At 38.6% G+C, this 14,489-nt stretch overlaps 1 protein-coding gene across 2 annotated transcripts in view; it reads right to left on the bottom strand.

Annotated features, from left to right (window-relative positions):
* Positions 1-14,489, bottom strand: part of DLG2 (discs large MAGUK scaffold protein 2) — a 1,559,742-nt gene that overhangs the window by 1,044,582 nt on the left and 500,671 nt on the right. The window contains exon 1 of one of the 2 annotated variants that reach the window (XM_027848243.1): positions 520-831. The exons of the other annotated variant lie outside the window; for it this stretch is intronic. Within the exon in view, the coding sequence (XP_027704044.1) occupies positions 520-831 (312 nt within the window). Of the gene's footprint in view, positions 1-519; positions 832-14,489 lie in introns of those variants that run through there. 2 annotated transcript variants of the gene reach the window in all.

The following is a 14,489-nucleotide window of genomic DNA, read 5'->3' as shown; positions in this document are numbered from 1 at the left end:
TATAACATTATAACTGAAAATGAAATAAGAAATTAAATCAACTTTTTTTTTGTCTCTAAAATGACTGTGTTGGGGTGGGGGAGAGGAGGGAGTGCTTGATTCAAACTCATATTCTCTCTGTGATCAAAAAGGAAATGAAGCTAGGCTCTTCCGAATAGAAAGGTAATATTTGTAAAGTCACTGTGCTGTTAAATAAAATACCAACATAAGGAGAAATTTTAAAGTGTCAGAGAAGTTGTGCTGGGTGAAAAATGACTCCCCTCCAAAAAACATATACCTTGCCCCATAGCATCCAAAGATTCTCAAAGACCACCCAGAGATGATATCCAGATGAGACATGGAACACTGACATGCTACTGCTCCCCACGCTCCCATTTCCCAAGAATGCATCCTTTCTACAATGAGCAAAAAAAAAAAAAGACTTAGCAAAGGAAAGTTTGCAGGCAATGCTAGCAGGACACAACTTTCCAAAAGCATGTGTCCGAAGGCACATTTAAAAGTCACAAGGAAGAGGCTCACCTGTGCTGGGGAGCTAAACCAGCCTTGGGGGCAGGAGCAGCGCTCCCCACATGGCCCTTTGCTCTTAGCCCCCATTTTCTGTGGACTTTTCCGCACACTGTCCCATAGGGTGACAAGCTTGGTCCTGTTTGGGGGTTGGCCGCCGGGTCCTGAAGACGGCATGGTCTGAGCCCCATAGCCGAGCCCCTGTGGGTTCCTCTGCCAGCCACAGGCACAGTGAGCTTCCCGCATCACTGTAGGCACAGTCCTGCCAGCATCCATCCCCTCCGACCCCCCGCAGCAGCTCTGCTGTTTAGTAAGGTAGGCGTTCATGTGGCACTGATGCCCACTAGTCTCCTTGGACAGCTTTCGAGAAAAATCAGCCCCCTTTGCCCCCGGTCCCCAGACCCCCCTTCTCCACGCAGCTGCAAAGTCCTTTTCTGTGGACCCTTCAGTACCTTTGACAGCTGCTACAGGCAGTGCATCGTGGGAGCGGGGAGCAGCAGCTCAGCACAGCATTATCTGCTGGCTGGTAGCTCTTTGTCAATAGATGACTCAACTCACAGAGCAACTTGACAGCATCCCCGCTCCAGGCAGAAGCAATCAATGCTCCACACAGCTGGGCTACAAGACTGTACCGTGGTGTGAGTGAGTGAGTGAGTGTGTGTGTGTGTGTTTGCGCACGCAAAGCCTTGTTTGATGAAGCCCCGCAATAGAGAGAAGCGATGAAATTGGCCATTTCGTTTCCTGCCTTTTCTCGCCCGGAGCCACATGGAAGATAGTGTTTAGATCTGCATGTGAAACCAGTGACCTTATTCTCTCCAGAGCTCCTTGTCTCCAGAAATAATGCACACAGACTGAAACAGTTTAGCCAACAGCAGAGAATGCTACTAGGAACATACCTGGAGAGGCATTTGATCCCCAGAGAGATATTTGTCCAGAAAGTCAATTGCCAACATAAAGCAGCACATAATGAGTTGAGTAAAAGTAGTTTCCACCTTAGCTTAAGAGATCACTGATACACAGAAAAGAGTGAGAGGGATAAAAGTATTATGTCTGAGTCCCTATAGAGTTATAATTGGGGAGTTCTGTTTTCTTAAAACAGTGATCACACAATCAGGAAGAGGATTTGTAATAAAAACAGAATTTTTCAAGTAGTAAATGCTGATTAATTCCTTCTGGTTCAGAATAGAGCAATTTTCAAAACAGTTGAAATTGACGAGTTGGCTGTTTTTTAAACAGAACTTTTCCTTACTCTGAATCATTCTGAAGATTTCCTTTCGCATCTCTCACCACAACAAATACATTCTGCTCAGAGGATGGCATTTTCAAGTGAGAGAACCACCAAATTCTGCCATCCACTCATCTTATTTCCAAATGCAGAATTTCAACATTCTCTCACAAGAAACTATATGAAATAGATCCAATTTAAAGCAACTGATTTCCAAACAGGATAGAATCACTTTAAAAGATTTACCACAAAACTGAATGTGGAGAAGAAACACGTGGCATTTTCAGTAATGGTAGCATTTTTTTTGGTGGAAAAATGTTTAAAGAAAATTTTTTCTTTCCTTTTCTTCTCAACCACAGTTTCACTAACTCAAAGTTGAAGAAATGATTTTGACTCACTTTTAAAGTTAAGCTCACGACTTAGAGAAAACTAAATGAGAAGAAAAGTGAAGATTTCAGAAGCAGAAGTTTCTTCTCTCTACACTCCTTTTTTTTCACTTCCACCCAGAGTTTCAAGGATCACTCCTATGTAGATAACTCCCAAATCTATATTTTTACCACTCTCTTCTCTTTTGAGCTCCAGACCTACTTCTCTAATTGTTTAGAGGAGCAGTTGCCAAACTTTTTTTTTTTATCACTACCACTACAAATACGGTGTATTTCCTGAAAGGTATGCTAGGGCTTGGAATGTGTGTATGTTAGAGGGAAGGGGAATGGAATTTTCTGAATCACACCTATTCAGCTGCCATAGTTGGGCTTGAATCATAACTTCTTCTAGGAGCCAATTTCTGGCTTAGAAGGGGGAATGTTCATATATGGAACAGTAGTGGGAGTGGTGAAGTGGGGAGTGCTGGATAGTAATGAGTAAAGGATAATTTCAGTTCTACTAGAGACAAGCCCAACTTATTGGTTATCATGGGGAAGGTGGGATGCAACTCATCTTCCTACTTCTTGAGAGATTGATCACATATCCCATAGGGTAAAGACAGGCCTCCTTGTGGATATCTCACAGCCTCCCTGCCCAAGGTACCCTTCCTGTCCCCTACTTTGGAGGTTACTAGCTGAGAAGTAGCCATAAGAATGTCCTACTAGAATCTCAAAATAAATCACCATGTCCAACAAGGCCAAAACTTATATTTTCCTCTGCAAATAGTCCTCATTCTGACTTTAGTAGTACTGGCTTTAGTGGTTTTCTAAGGGCACTACAATTCATCTGGTCTTCCACATTCAAAACTTTGGTGTGCTATTGGCTCTTCTCCTTCCTTCACTTTTTTTATTTGTTTGTTTTTATTTCACTTTTATTTTCATTCCAATATCATATTTACTCCCATACCATAAGCTTTTGTTTCTTCAGTTTCTCCTGGGATATCTTTTTATTTTGAGCAACTTCCTCTTAGGAAGTTTTAGGAACAATTTGTTCCTTTTCAGTAAGTATCATCTCAATATGGCAAGGAGAACTCATGTATGGGTTGATTCGACCATGAGCCCTGTAAGTATGCTGTTGCATTTTAGGAGCCTTGTTAACTTGGATATGCTCAATGACAAGAGAATCCAAATCCAAACCCTTCTGTGTTACTTTCTGCATTTTTAAGCATATGCAGCAAAAATTCAGCACTCTTTTTGGGCCAATGACCTTGTGTCTAACCCCACTACTTAGTCTGAGCACACCTACCAACTCCACCATTATATTGCCGAAGGGAACACATTGTTTCTTCAGTGTGACATTTTTCAAATACTTGGTAGCTTTTCGGATATGCATGCCCTTGATAGCATGGGCTGTTTCATGGGTGTTCTTGAAGTGAACCTAGAGATTTGAACCCCTTGACTTGCATGATTTTGTGGGGTTCTCTGGATCAAGAGAGTACCTCACCATTTTAAATGATTACCTAGGAGAGGTCAAGGGAAGAGAGTTCCTTCCTTCACTTCTAACAGGATTTGAGTTACCTTTAGCTAATCATCTGGCCTGCTTGAATCTCAGTTTCTCATCTGTCCAATGAGGGGGTTAAACTAGGTGGGCTTTGATGTCTCTTCTAGGTCTAAATCCTATGCCACTAAATCCAAATGGCTGCAGAAGCCTGCCAATTATATGTTTACAACCTTGCTTAGATATGTTGCTTCCTCATAACTCCCACTGTAACTACCCTAGAAAAGGTCTTAATTATCACTCATCTAAAAAAAAAATTACAGTTCTCTCCTACCATGGGTTCCTACCTCCACTCTCACTCTTGACCAACCCATCCTACATCCTGCTGCCAGAATAATCTTTCTACTGAACAGATCTAATCACATCACTCTGCTGTGCAAACGTATGTGTATATACATAATATATATACATGCATATCATATATACTCATGCATACATATATTATATATCTCTGTATATATGTGCATACACATATATATCTATTACATATGTATGTATATACACACACATTCCTCCCCTCTCATATATATATATATATACATACATATAAACATATATGAGTAATGAGTAAAGTGTGTATTTCACTCACTACATACATATGTATGTGTATCTGTCTGCCTATCTATCTATAATCTCTATCTATCTATCTATCTATCTATCCATCTCTCTCCATCCATCAGCTACCTATTGCCCATTGATTGAATGTCAAACACTCTGCCTGGCATTCAGACAATCTTGATATTTACCTGTGAAAAGAGCACTGGCTCTAGAGTTCTGAGTTATAAAATTTACTACAATGTATAAGCAGAGTGACCTTGATATAGTCACTTTAGTTTTCTGAAGTTCAATTTTCTCATGTATAAAATGAAGGGTCATGGCCTATATGCAATGACTTCCAAGATCTTCCCAGTTTGAGAGCCTCTGATCTACGTTTTCTCTCCCCACACTCTCCTCTCACATACCTTATTGAGAATTACCTTTAGGATCTGGAGTAAAGGTGTTTCCAACAGGAAGAATAAAAAACAGTTTGAATAGCCCTGAATTGAAGGAGACAGATAGTGGCTCCAATCATCTTTATCTCTAGGACTTCTCTCCCTTCCCACACTCACTCAGCAATGGGAACAATCTCTTTCTTTGAGGAATGGAACCAAGGCCAGTATTTGAGGGCAGCAGTATTGGGAGGAGTAGAACAACATGCATTGGCCAAGAAGAGCAATGAAGAAAGTCACCCTTCTTTTCCTTTATCCAAGATCAAGAAAGAAATACTAGAAGGAATGACCGGGTCAAATTAAGCCTTAGAGAGCTTCCAACTCTTCCAGTGTCTCCCTGTGATTCCTGGATGCCTCCCACATCGATGCACTGTGACAGCACAATCTCTCCCAGAATGAGAATGTCATGGAATGATGTGTTGGGCTTTTTCCAATTCCATTTAGCCAAGGGGTATTTCTCCAGTTCTTCAAAGGCAGGTATCATTGTTCAAAGGGCCACTGGCATCTACTAGGAAGACATAGCCCTTCCTCCTGCAGGCCCTCTCTCAAAAGTCAGACTCTTATCCATACACTAGTCATTTGACAGAAATCAATCAGAATTCTTTACTGTTATGTATGTCTCACAGCAAAATTGAGAGATTTTCCATACACATCTCTTGCACGACATCACAAGCTCTTTACCTACAGTGCAACTACTGGGCCTCTTAGCACAAGGTATTTATTCTTTCTGCAAAGGAGTGCTCATTGCAAACAAAATGAAACACTGGAGGACTTCTGTTTTAATCATCATAGTGTGTCAGCCATATATGGTCTTTAATGAAAATAATATTTTGCTTGTCTTTTGTTCTTCTCCTCCAGAGATCTCAAAGTCCTTAGCAAACTTTAATTAAGCTTCATTACAATACCTTATTGAAATTGTTTTTGTACTTTCATGGGTATAAAGGATTTTTTTAAAGTCACTTTTCCTCAGAGGTGACATTTAACTCGGCAAGTCTGAGGTCATTACATTTAAAGGTAAATATGTCTAACCAGACTGCTGGACTAGGAGACAGATCCACTAATTAAAGATAATCCAATTTTATCAACTGTAATTGGACCATCATACGGACCAGGGGATGACATGAATTTCTGTCCAAATGAGAATTAGCAGTGTGCAAGTAAACATGCCTATTTATTCCAGTGATTTAACAAAGACAGATGGGATACAGGGCAGTAAATGCCCAGTATATATTGCAGTGAACTCTCTTTGACCTGGAAGTGTCTGCCCAAGGAACAAATGACCAATTTTAAGAAGCAAGCTTTTAAAAAGATGCTCCTGCATCATTTGGGCTAGCAAAATAGTAAGCATAGATAACTAAGTAAATTGTAGTGCAAGACTATGCTCTTCTGAAATTCTTTTAGAGAAAATTTCCTTTGGGCAACATGTGCATATGGGAAATACAAATATTAATTATGAAAGAATAGCTCAGAGCATGGAGGGAGATGATTCAGGAGCAGAAGCCCCTCTGCATCCATGAGTGACATATTAAATAACCATAAAATGCTGTGTGATTCCAGAAATACAATTCCCCCTGTTTAAAGCTGCATGAAGCCTGTTTTCTGTCACTGTTGGGACAACAGCATTATAAGGTTAAAGAAATTTCTAGTTCATGATACTTCAGTTCATGTAACCCCTGGGCTCAACCTGCTTTTCAAAAGAGAAGAGAATGAAACATTAATTCAGGCCCATTTAGCTTCCCCATTCCACACTTAAATATACTTCAAATGATTGCTGAAAAAGCCTAAATAAAGGACACAGAACAGCAAAATGAAACCACACCCATTCGCCCTTCCTTGGGAGTTAGGGTAAAGGCCAATCTACAAAGGGACAGGATGTGATATTATTTAACAGGTTTTGAATCGTGGTGTGTTAGTATGCTTGAGAGGAAATATGGTATAGGGGATAGAGTGATGTGCACTTGTCATCAGGAAGGAACAGGTTCTTGCTGAGACACTTATTTGCTATGTGATCCTTGACAAGTCACTTAGTTTCCTGAGTCTCAGTTTCTTCCTTTGTAAAATGAGGATAACAACAGTACTGAATGTACAAGGTTGTTGCAAGTAGCAAATAAGATACAGTGTGCCAAGTATTTTGCAAACCATTATTCATTCATTTTCAGTTGTGTCCAACTCTTTATGACCCCTTGTAGGGTTTTCTTGCAAAAATGCTGGAGCTGTTTAGCCATATCCTTTTCTAGCTCATTTTACAGCTATAGAAACTGAGGCAAACAAGGTTAAGCAACTTGCCCAGGGTCACACAGCTACTAAGTATCTGAGGCCAGATTTGAACTAAGGAAGATGAGTCTTCTTGACTCCTGGCCCGGCATTCTACCCACTGCTCCAGAGATGGATCATTATATAAACTTGAGTTACTATTATGAATTAGTCTTACCTGTTCAATTTACAGAGGGAGAAACTGAGGCCCAAAGGGTGAAGCATCTTGCCTAAGAAAACAGGGCAAGTGTTCTGATATAGAATCATAGATTACGGTCAGAGGAATTAGAGGTCATTAAGCATAACCTGTTAATTTTACATACCAGGAAACTGAGGTCAAGCAAACTTAGAAGATTTACTAAGGGTCAAATAGATATCCCAGGACAGAGCTGGGATTCAAACTCAGGACCTCTAGAACCCAGAACTAATTTTCTTTTCCATTGGTTCAAAATGCTAGAACATAGGTGTTCTGACTTGTAGTCCAATGTTCTTTCCACAAGAGTATCTACCATTTAAAAAACTGTAGTTTATTTTTTGGAAGTACTTGCAATAATACTGCTGAAAGAAATGGTGAAAAGCTAAACCAGGCTGCATAATGAATGTAATGCATTGTACGTTTATCTTTTCCTATGTTTAAAGCCCTGTCCTAGGTGCTGGAAATGCTAAGTCAAAAACAGATATGGTCCCTGCTCATAAGGAGCTTACATACTAAAGAAAAAGAATTATTTATAATTTGTGTCTCAGTTATCAAAAGTAAAATAATACATAAAGATAGTATTTCACTCTGATACTGGCTAATGTTCTTCATGTCAATACTATATTTTCAATTCTTTCTGCCCCTATAGTTAATATACAGATAAGCTCTGGCTTCCATGTTGGAAGCATGATGAATGAACAATGAGTGAAATATAAAGTCATAATGAATTCCTGAAATTTGAACTGTGATGTTCTTTTTAACATCCTCCCCAATTAAAAATATTTGATTTTATTGTTTATTATGATAATCCAATGTATCATTACTCTGATATATCTATCAGTGGATCTCATAGTGTTGATATTCCTACAATAATGATGACTCCAATCCAGCCACATCTATCTATTCTTCGTGATCCTCTTGTAAGTTTGGCACAAATAATCCACCCAGAGGGCCTATCTCCTGACTCTTCCCCACCCTTCTTACATACACACACACACACACATACACATACACATGTATATGTATGTGGGTATATGTGTGTATGTTACATATGTGTGTGTGTATCTACCTATATGTATACACACACACACACACACACACACACATATATATATATATATATATATATATACACACACACATACACACACACACACACACACCTGGCTAAGGACTGGACAGATTCAACATGAAAAGCACTTTCAATGGTAGTGGAAAGGGAAAGGGCCCTGGTCAGGGCATCTAGGACTTGCTCTGCCACTAACATGCTACCTGAACTTGCATCACATCCTCATATCCTGTGAGCCTCAGTACCCTTATCTTTGAAAGAAATGAATGTTATTAGATGATCTCTAAGGTTTAGTTGAATTTAAAGTTTCTGTAACTTGATGTGAACAGAAATCATAGGTTGCAGCCAAATACATCTTACTGTTGAGTGCATTTTGACCAAACCTGCCAACAGTTTGATAGTGCTGATAAAACAAAGCAGCTTCTGCCAACCTTAGCAATATATTCATTCATGGAAGCTGCATTTATTTGGACCTTGTATGTTTTGTGGAGGGATAATAAAACATCTTCTATTTTGAGATAGAAAAAAAAAGGGAGGACATGATTTCAGTAAAGAAACCAAGTCATTCAGTGGTAGAACCAGGAAAGAGGTAGTCATTTTGCATTGATCTTGAAATCAAATATTCTCTTTGGTCAAATTAGTGGGTGGGATTAGAAAATGTCTGAGGTCACCCCCAATTTTCAATCCATGGATGCTATTCAAAGTAAAGATTGCTTTACAGAAAAATGAAGTACTGTGATATAAGCACAAAGACAAAGCCACAAAATAAATGGTGTCTCAAAAGTAAGTTTACTGAAGTTTTATATTATGTGAGAAAAGTAACTAAGGTGCTCATATTCTTCAATCCTTTTCATCATATTCTTCAATACTTTTGTCAATGGACTCCAGGAGGTCAAAGAATGAGAGATAGGTATATATACACATAAATAATATGGATATGGGTACGTGTACACACACACACATATGCACATATAATAATAATTGTACTTTTCATGGTAGCAAACATTTGGATACAAAATAGATACTCACTGAATAAGAAGTTCTGAATAAATTGTTGTATATGAATGAGATGGAATATTATGTTGTAATAAGTGATAAATATGAGGAACTCAAAGAAACATTAGGAAGACCTGCATAAATTGATGCAAAGTAAAGAAAGCAGAATAAGAACAAATATGATTATCACAGTAATGAAAATAAAAACATTAAAATCAGGTAAAAACAGATTAAGTGACATGACTAATCTTGGTGGTAGAGAAAAGGTGATAAAATATACTTTGCTCCTCTCTATAGGAGGCAAGTAACTAGGTGGTGAAGTGGATAGAGGCCAGATTTGGATTTAGGAAAACTTCAGTTGAAATTCTGCCCTAGATACTTGCTGTGTGATCCTGGGCAAGTCACTTAACTTTTGTCTGTCCCAGATTCCTTAACTGGAAATGGGAATAGTATTACCACATATCTTTCAAGGTTGTTGGAAGGATCAAAGGAGGTAATATTTGTAAAGCCCTTAGCATAGTGCCTGGCACATAGTAGCTTCTTAATAAATGAATGTTTCCTTCCTTCTATAGAGAGACAGGGGACTTCAGGAACAGAATGTTGCTGAGACTCGCAGAAGTAACTGCTGCATCAATTGGTTCCAGTTGCCTGCTTTCCTTTGTTATAGTAGAGGGAGGGATATTGAGAAATAACTGTGGTGTAAGAAGCAAAAGGCATAGATGAAATTTGATAAGTGAGATTACCAAAGATCTGTGTCACTTGGAAAGCAGTGTGATCTAAAGTCATAATATTATTAGAACAAATTGTTTTTAAAAATTTTTTAACTGTGCCCAACCCATTTGTTCTCTAGGGTATAGAATAGGCACTTAGAAAATATTTATTTGTATTTTTATTTCAGAAAGTGAATTTAAATAACATTGGTTTTAACTGGGGCCAAAAGGGCAAACAAATCAATCAACTTCAAGAGGAGCTAACTTTTGAGTCAGCCTGTGTTCCACATCTAGGCTTGGCATGTGCTCGCGCTCTTTCTCTCTTCCTACCACAGTTTTGACTCCTTGCTGACAGTTCTAATGACTCCTCTATAGTTGCCGGGGGCAGGGAACTTGAGTGTGGGGGCAGAGAGAATGGAATAATGCACGTGTCATTCCCCGTGCTATATTTTAGAAGACAGAAACTAGTCAGAAGAATAAGGTCTGTGAAAATAATATTAAGTCAATGAGTTGTCCCCCACCCCCAACAAAAAATTGAGAGGTGGGTTGGGTTGGTGGGATAATGATATTTCTGGGAAAGAAACCTCACAAAGAAGATGATTAACACACAGCTAAGTTAAAATTCTAGTGGTACAAGGACCCAGAACCAAATATTGCTAAATTTAGATTTCTCTCTTTTCCATCATTCTCAGCCAGTACGAGAAAAGAGCTCATCCCAGTACTGGTCTACAGTGACATCCCTGTGATCCAGGGGAAACAAAGATAAGCCACAGGAAGGGGTCATCTGAGAAAATTAGAAGAAAGCTTTCTCAGAGTCAGCCTACTGTAGTTGAAGAAGCACTGGTCATGGTGGCAGAAGATCTGAGTTTGAGATCTAACTCTGACACTTATTAGCCGTCTGATCCTGGGCAAATCACTGAAGTGCCTTGCTGTTTCTGTCTCCTTACCTATAAAATGGGCTTCATAATTGACTGCAATGATGAAAAGACTTCATAGGGCTTAAAGCATTCAACAAATATGAGTAGTTATCAAGTCACCAAATTCACTTTTCTGAAGTGAGATGGACCCAGAACTAAGTTATAATAAAATAATTATTAATGTTGGCTTTTATGTACATTATCTCATTGATACACATAATAACCCTTTGAGGTAGACTTTCTTGTGTTTTCTTTCCTAAAATATATTAGCTTTAAAATTTTCCTCATGATCAGGTGTTTGTTAGTGGACATTGAGCTAGCACACTGAGTGTGTTTGTATCAGCTTTTCTATCAATAAACAAACCAGATTCCTATCTGCTGCAGTGATTTATTTGTAAGGAAGTTGGGCAGCTAGGTGGCAGAGTAGATGGAATGACAGGCCTAGGGTCAGGAAAACTCATCTTCCTGAGTTCAAATCTGGCCTCAGACACTTACTAGTTGGATAACCCTGGGCAAGTCATTTAACCATGCTTGCCGCAGTTTCCTCATCTGTAAAATCAGCTGGAGAAGGAAATGGCAAACCACTCCAGTGTCTTTGCCAAGAAAACCCCAAATGGGGTTGTGAAGAGTCATATATGACTGAAGCCACTGAACAACAACACTAGGAAGGAAGTGACCTAATCTGGTGGGAAAAACCTGGTCCAGTAGGTTGGGACAATCACGCTCAAGTCTTGTCTCTGGCCGTAAAGAGTTAACCTTTTTGCTTTACATTCTTTATCATTACAATGTATAAGGCAAAACTATATGTAAGAGTATAAGAGTTTTGAGTTTTTTATGACCTTATGAAGAAGTAAAGATAAATCATCTAAAAATAATTCTAAATCTTTGATCCAGTGATTTAATAATCATTTAGAGATCATTTAGTCCAAAGAATCCATCAACCAATAAGCGCCTATTATGTTCTAGGCATTATGTTAGGAACTGGGGGCTATAAATACAGCCAATGACATAATCCAGGGGTGGGGAAATCTGCAGCCTCCAAACCACATGTGGCCTTCTAGGTCCTCAGGTGTGGCCTTTTGACTGAGTCCAGGTTTACAGAACAAATCCTTTTATTAAGGGCATTTGTTCTGTGAAGTTTGGATTCTGTCCAAGGGGCACACTTGAGGACCTAGAGGGCCACATGTGCCCTCTAGGCCACAGGTTCCCCACCCCCAACATAATCCTTAATCAAAGGAATTTATATTCCAGGTGCCTTAATTTGAGGATGAACTCAAGAGCCACAAATTTTATCTTTTATCTTTAAAGTCATACAGATAAGTAGAGAATATGGGTTTTGAACCAAGATCCTAATCAATGTTGAGCTTCTCACTGTCAGGCGCTCTCTTTTGTCTATTTGGAATCCCCAGCAGTGCCTGGAATATAGTAGGTGCTTAAAAAATGTTTACTGACTGACTAGCTCCAAATTCAGTGTCATTTTTTCTTCAAGAGCATTTTATAATATTTGTGAATTGAGAAGGCTGAATGTCCTTTTTGTTATGAGAAATTAATTTTTCTCAAGATGTCTTCTGCTGTATATATCTAGTTCTAGTCTCTCCTGAGCTCTAGTCTTTCAACAACTTACCTGAAAGCTGGTTATAAAGATTCTGAATTTACATTCATATTTATAAAGTTGCCATTCAACATATATTACGCATGTATAAGGGCAAAGAAAATGTCCTCTTCTTCTTCTTCTTCTTTTTTTTTTTTTGGTTAGGCAATTGGGGTTAAGTGACTTGCCCAGGGTCACCCAGCTAGTAACTGTCAAGTGTCTGAGGCTGGTTTTGAACTCAGGTCCTCCTAACTGCAAGGCCAGAGCTCTAGCCACTGTGCCACCTAGTTGCCCCTGTCTTCTTCTTTTCTACTGTCCCTCAGAGAACTTAGAGAAGTTTAGAACTAGTGCTCAATAAATAATTGGCCAATTTCTTTTCCTATCTAGATCAGCTAATATGGAAATTAGACAATCATTTCTTGTTCCATAGTGAAATCTTAGGTCAGGTTAATTGGAGCTTAGTGCCTAAAATAAGGAAGATGCATGTAGAGTATTGTATTCCATACTGAATATTCCATTTTAAAGTATCATTGGCAAACTGAAGCAGGTGCAAAGGTGATGAGGGGAAACAGAAATGAAGAAGAAAAGTTCCTGAAAGCACTAGGCCTGGAGAAGAGAAATCTTTGGAGGAGAGAGAAGGAAGAAAGGACTGTCATTTTTTTTTTTTTTTTTGCAGAGCTATCATGGACAAAAGAAATTAGACTTAATCTTTTTGGTTCCGGAAGAAAGAACTATGACTTAAAGTCCTTGCCAGTGGGGTCAAACTCAAATAGAAATGGATCCCTGTAGTATACTGACTTAGAAAACCAAAAACATTATCTATGTTGTATTGTATTTTTATTTTATTAAACATTTCACCATTACATTTTGATCTGTTTTCAAGGCACTTCAGAATTTTACTGCTTGGTTCATGCATTTGACTTCTCTGGTTTAGATAATAGCATCATAAATGAATTTAAAGGACATCTAGTTCAACCTCCTCATTTTCCATATAAGAAAGAAGAAAGCTAGAGATGACAACTCAAAAACACACTCCTTGCTTCTGGAGGTTGCCTTGCTTTTGTTTTTGTTTTTTGCCTTGTGTATAACCTTATTAGATAGAATATTATCTACCCATTTTATAGGTGAGGAAACAGAGACAACAGGGCAGTTGAGTGATGTGCCCAGGATCACAAACCTAATAATGAGAGTAAGGACTTAAATTCAGGTCTCATTCACTAAGACCACTGCTCTTTCAATTGTAGGAGTTTCTTCCACCTTGTCTCAGGTAGACCACTTCCTGAAACCATAGTATGAAGGTCATGAAGGTTCAAAGAAAAGAGTTTGGATTTTATCCTAAAGGTACTAGGGAGTCATTGGAGCTATTTGAGTAGGACAGTGAGACAGAAAGATATTTGTTTTAAGTATGCCATTTTGATAGCTCTGTGGAGGACTGATTCCTGTGGAGGAAGTAGGAAGACGATTTTATATGTTACTTATATAGAGTACTCTTACTATAAGAGTTGAGGCTAAAAGCAAGAAGGAACTGATCTATATAGGTAACTCTGTGTGTGTGTGTGTGTGTGTGTGTGTGTGTGTGTGTAGAATAGAATAGAGATGAGAGATGTTGTAGAGGTGTAATCAACAAGACTGCTCTACTAATTGAATATGAGGGTTAAGGAGTTGAGAATATTACAGAAGTTATGAACATGGGCCACTAGAATCATGATGGTACTCTTGACAGAAATAGGAAAGTTAGGAAGAGGAAAAGGACTTTTGAAGAAAGATAACATATTCTGGTTTTGATGTGTTGAGTTTGAGATTCCTATGTGATATCCAATTGGAAATATTCAATCAACAATAAGTTGATGCAAGACTGGAGCTCAGGAAAGATATTATTGCTATATATATATATTATATATATATATACACACATATATATATACACACACACATGGGAAGACATCTTGAGAAAAAAGATAGTTGATCCACCACGTGGGTATCAAAGTATGGTCTGATGGCCCTTGTTGGTTCCTGAGAGCCTCTCAGAAGCCAGCATAGTATAGTATAGTATAGTATAGTATAGTATAGTATAGTATAGTATAGTATAGTATAGTATAGTATAGTATAGTATAGT

Source organism: Vombatus ursinus, unplaced genomic scaffold (assembly GCF_900497805.2).
Source record: "Vombatus ursinus unplaced genomic scaffold, bare-nosed wombat genome assembly UNPS02005659.1, whole genome shotgun sequence".
Lineage (NCBI taxonomy): Eukaryota > Metazoa > Chordata > Mammalia > Diprotodontia > Vombatidae > Vombatus > Vombatus ursinus.
The sequence above is the reverse complement of the archived record's forward strand: the minus strand, read 5'-3'. Positions and strand labels throughout refer to the sequence as shown.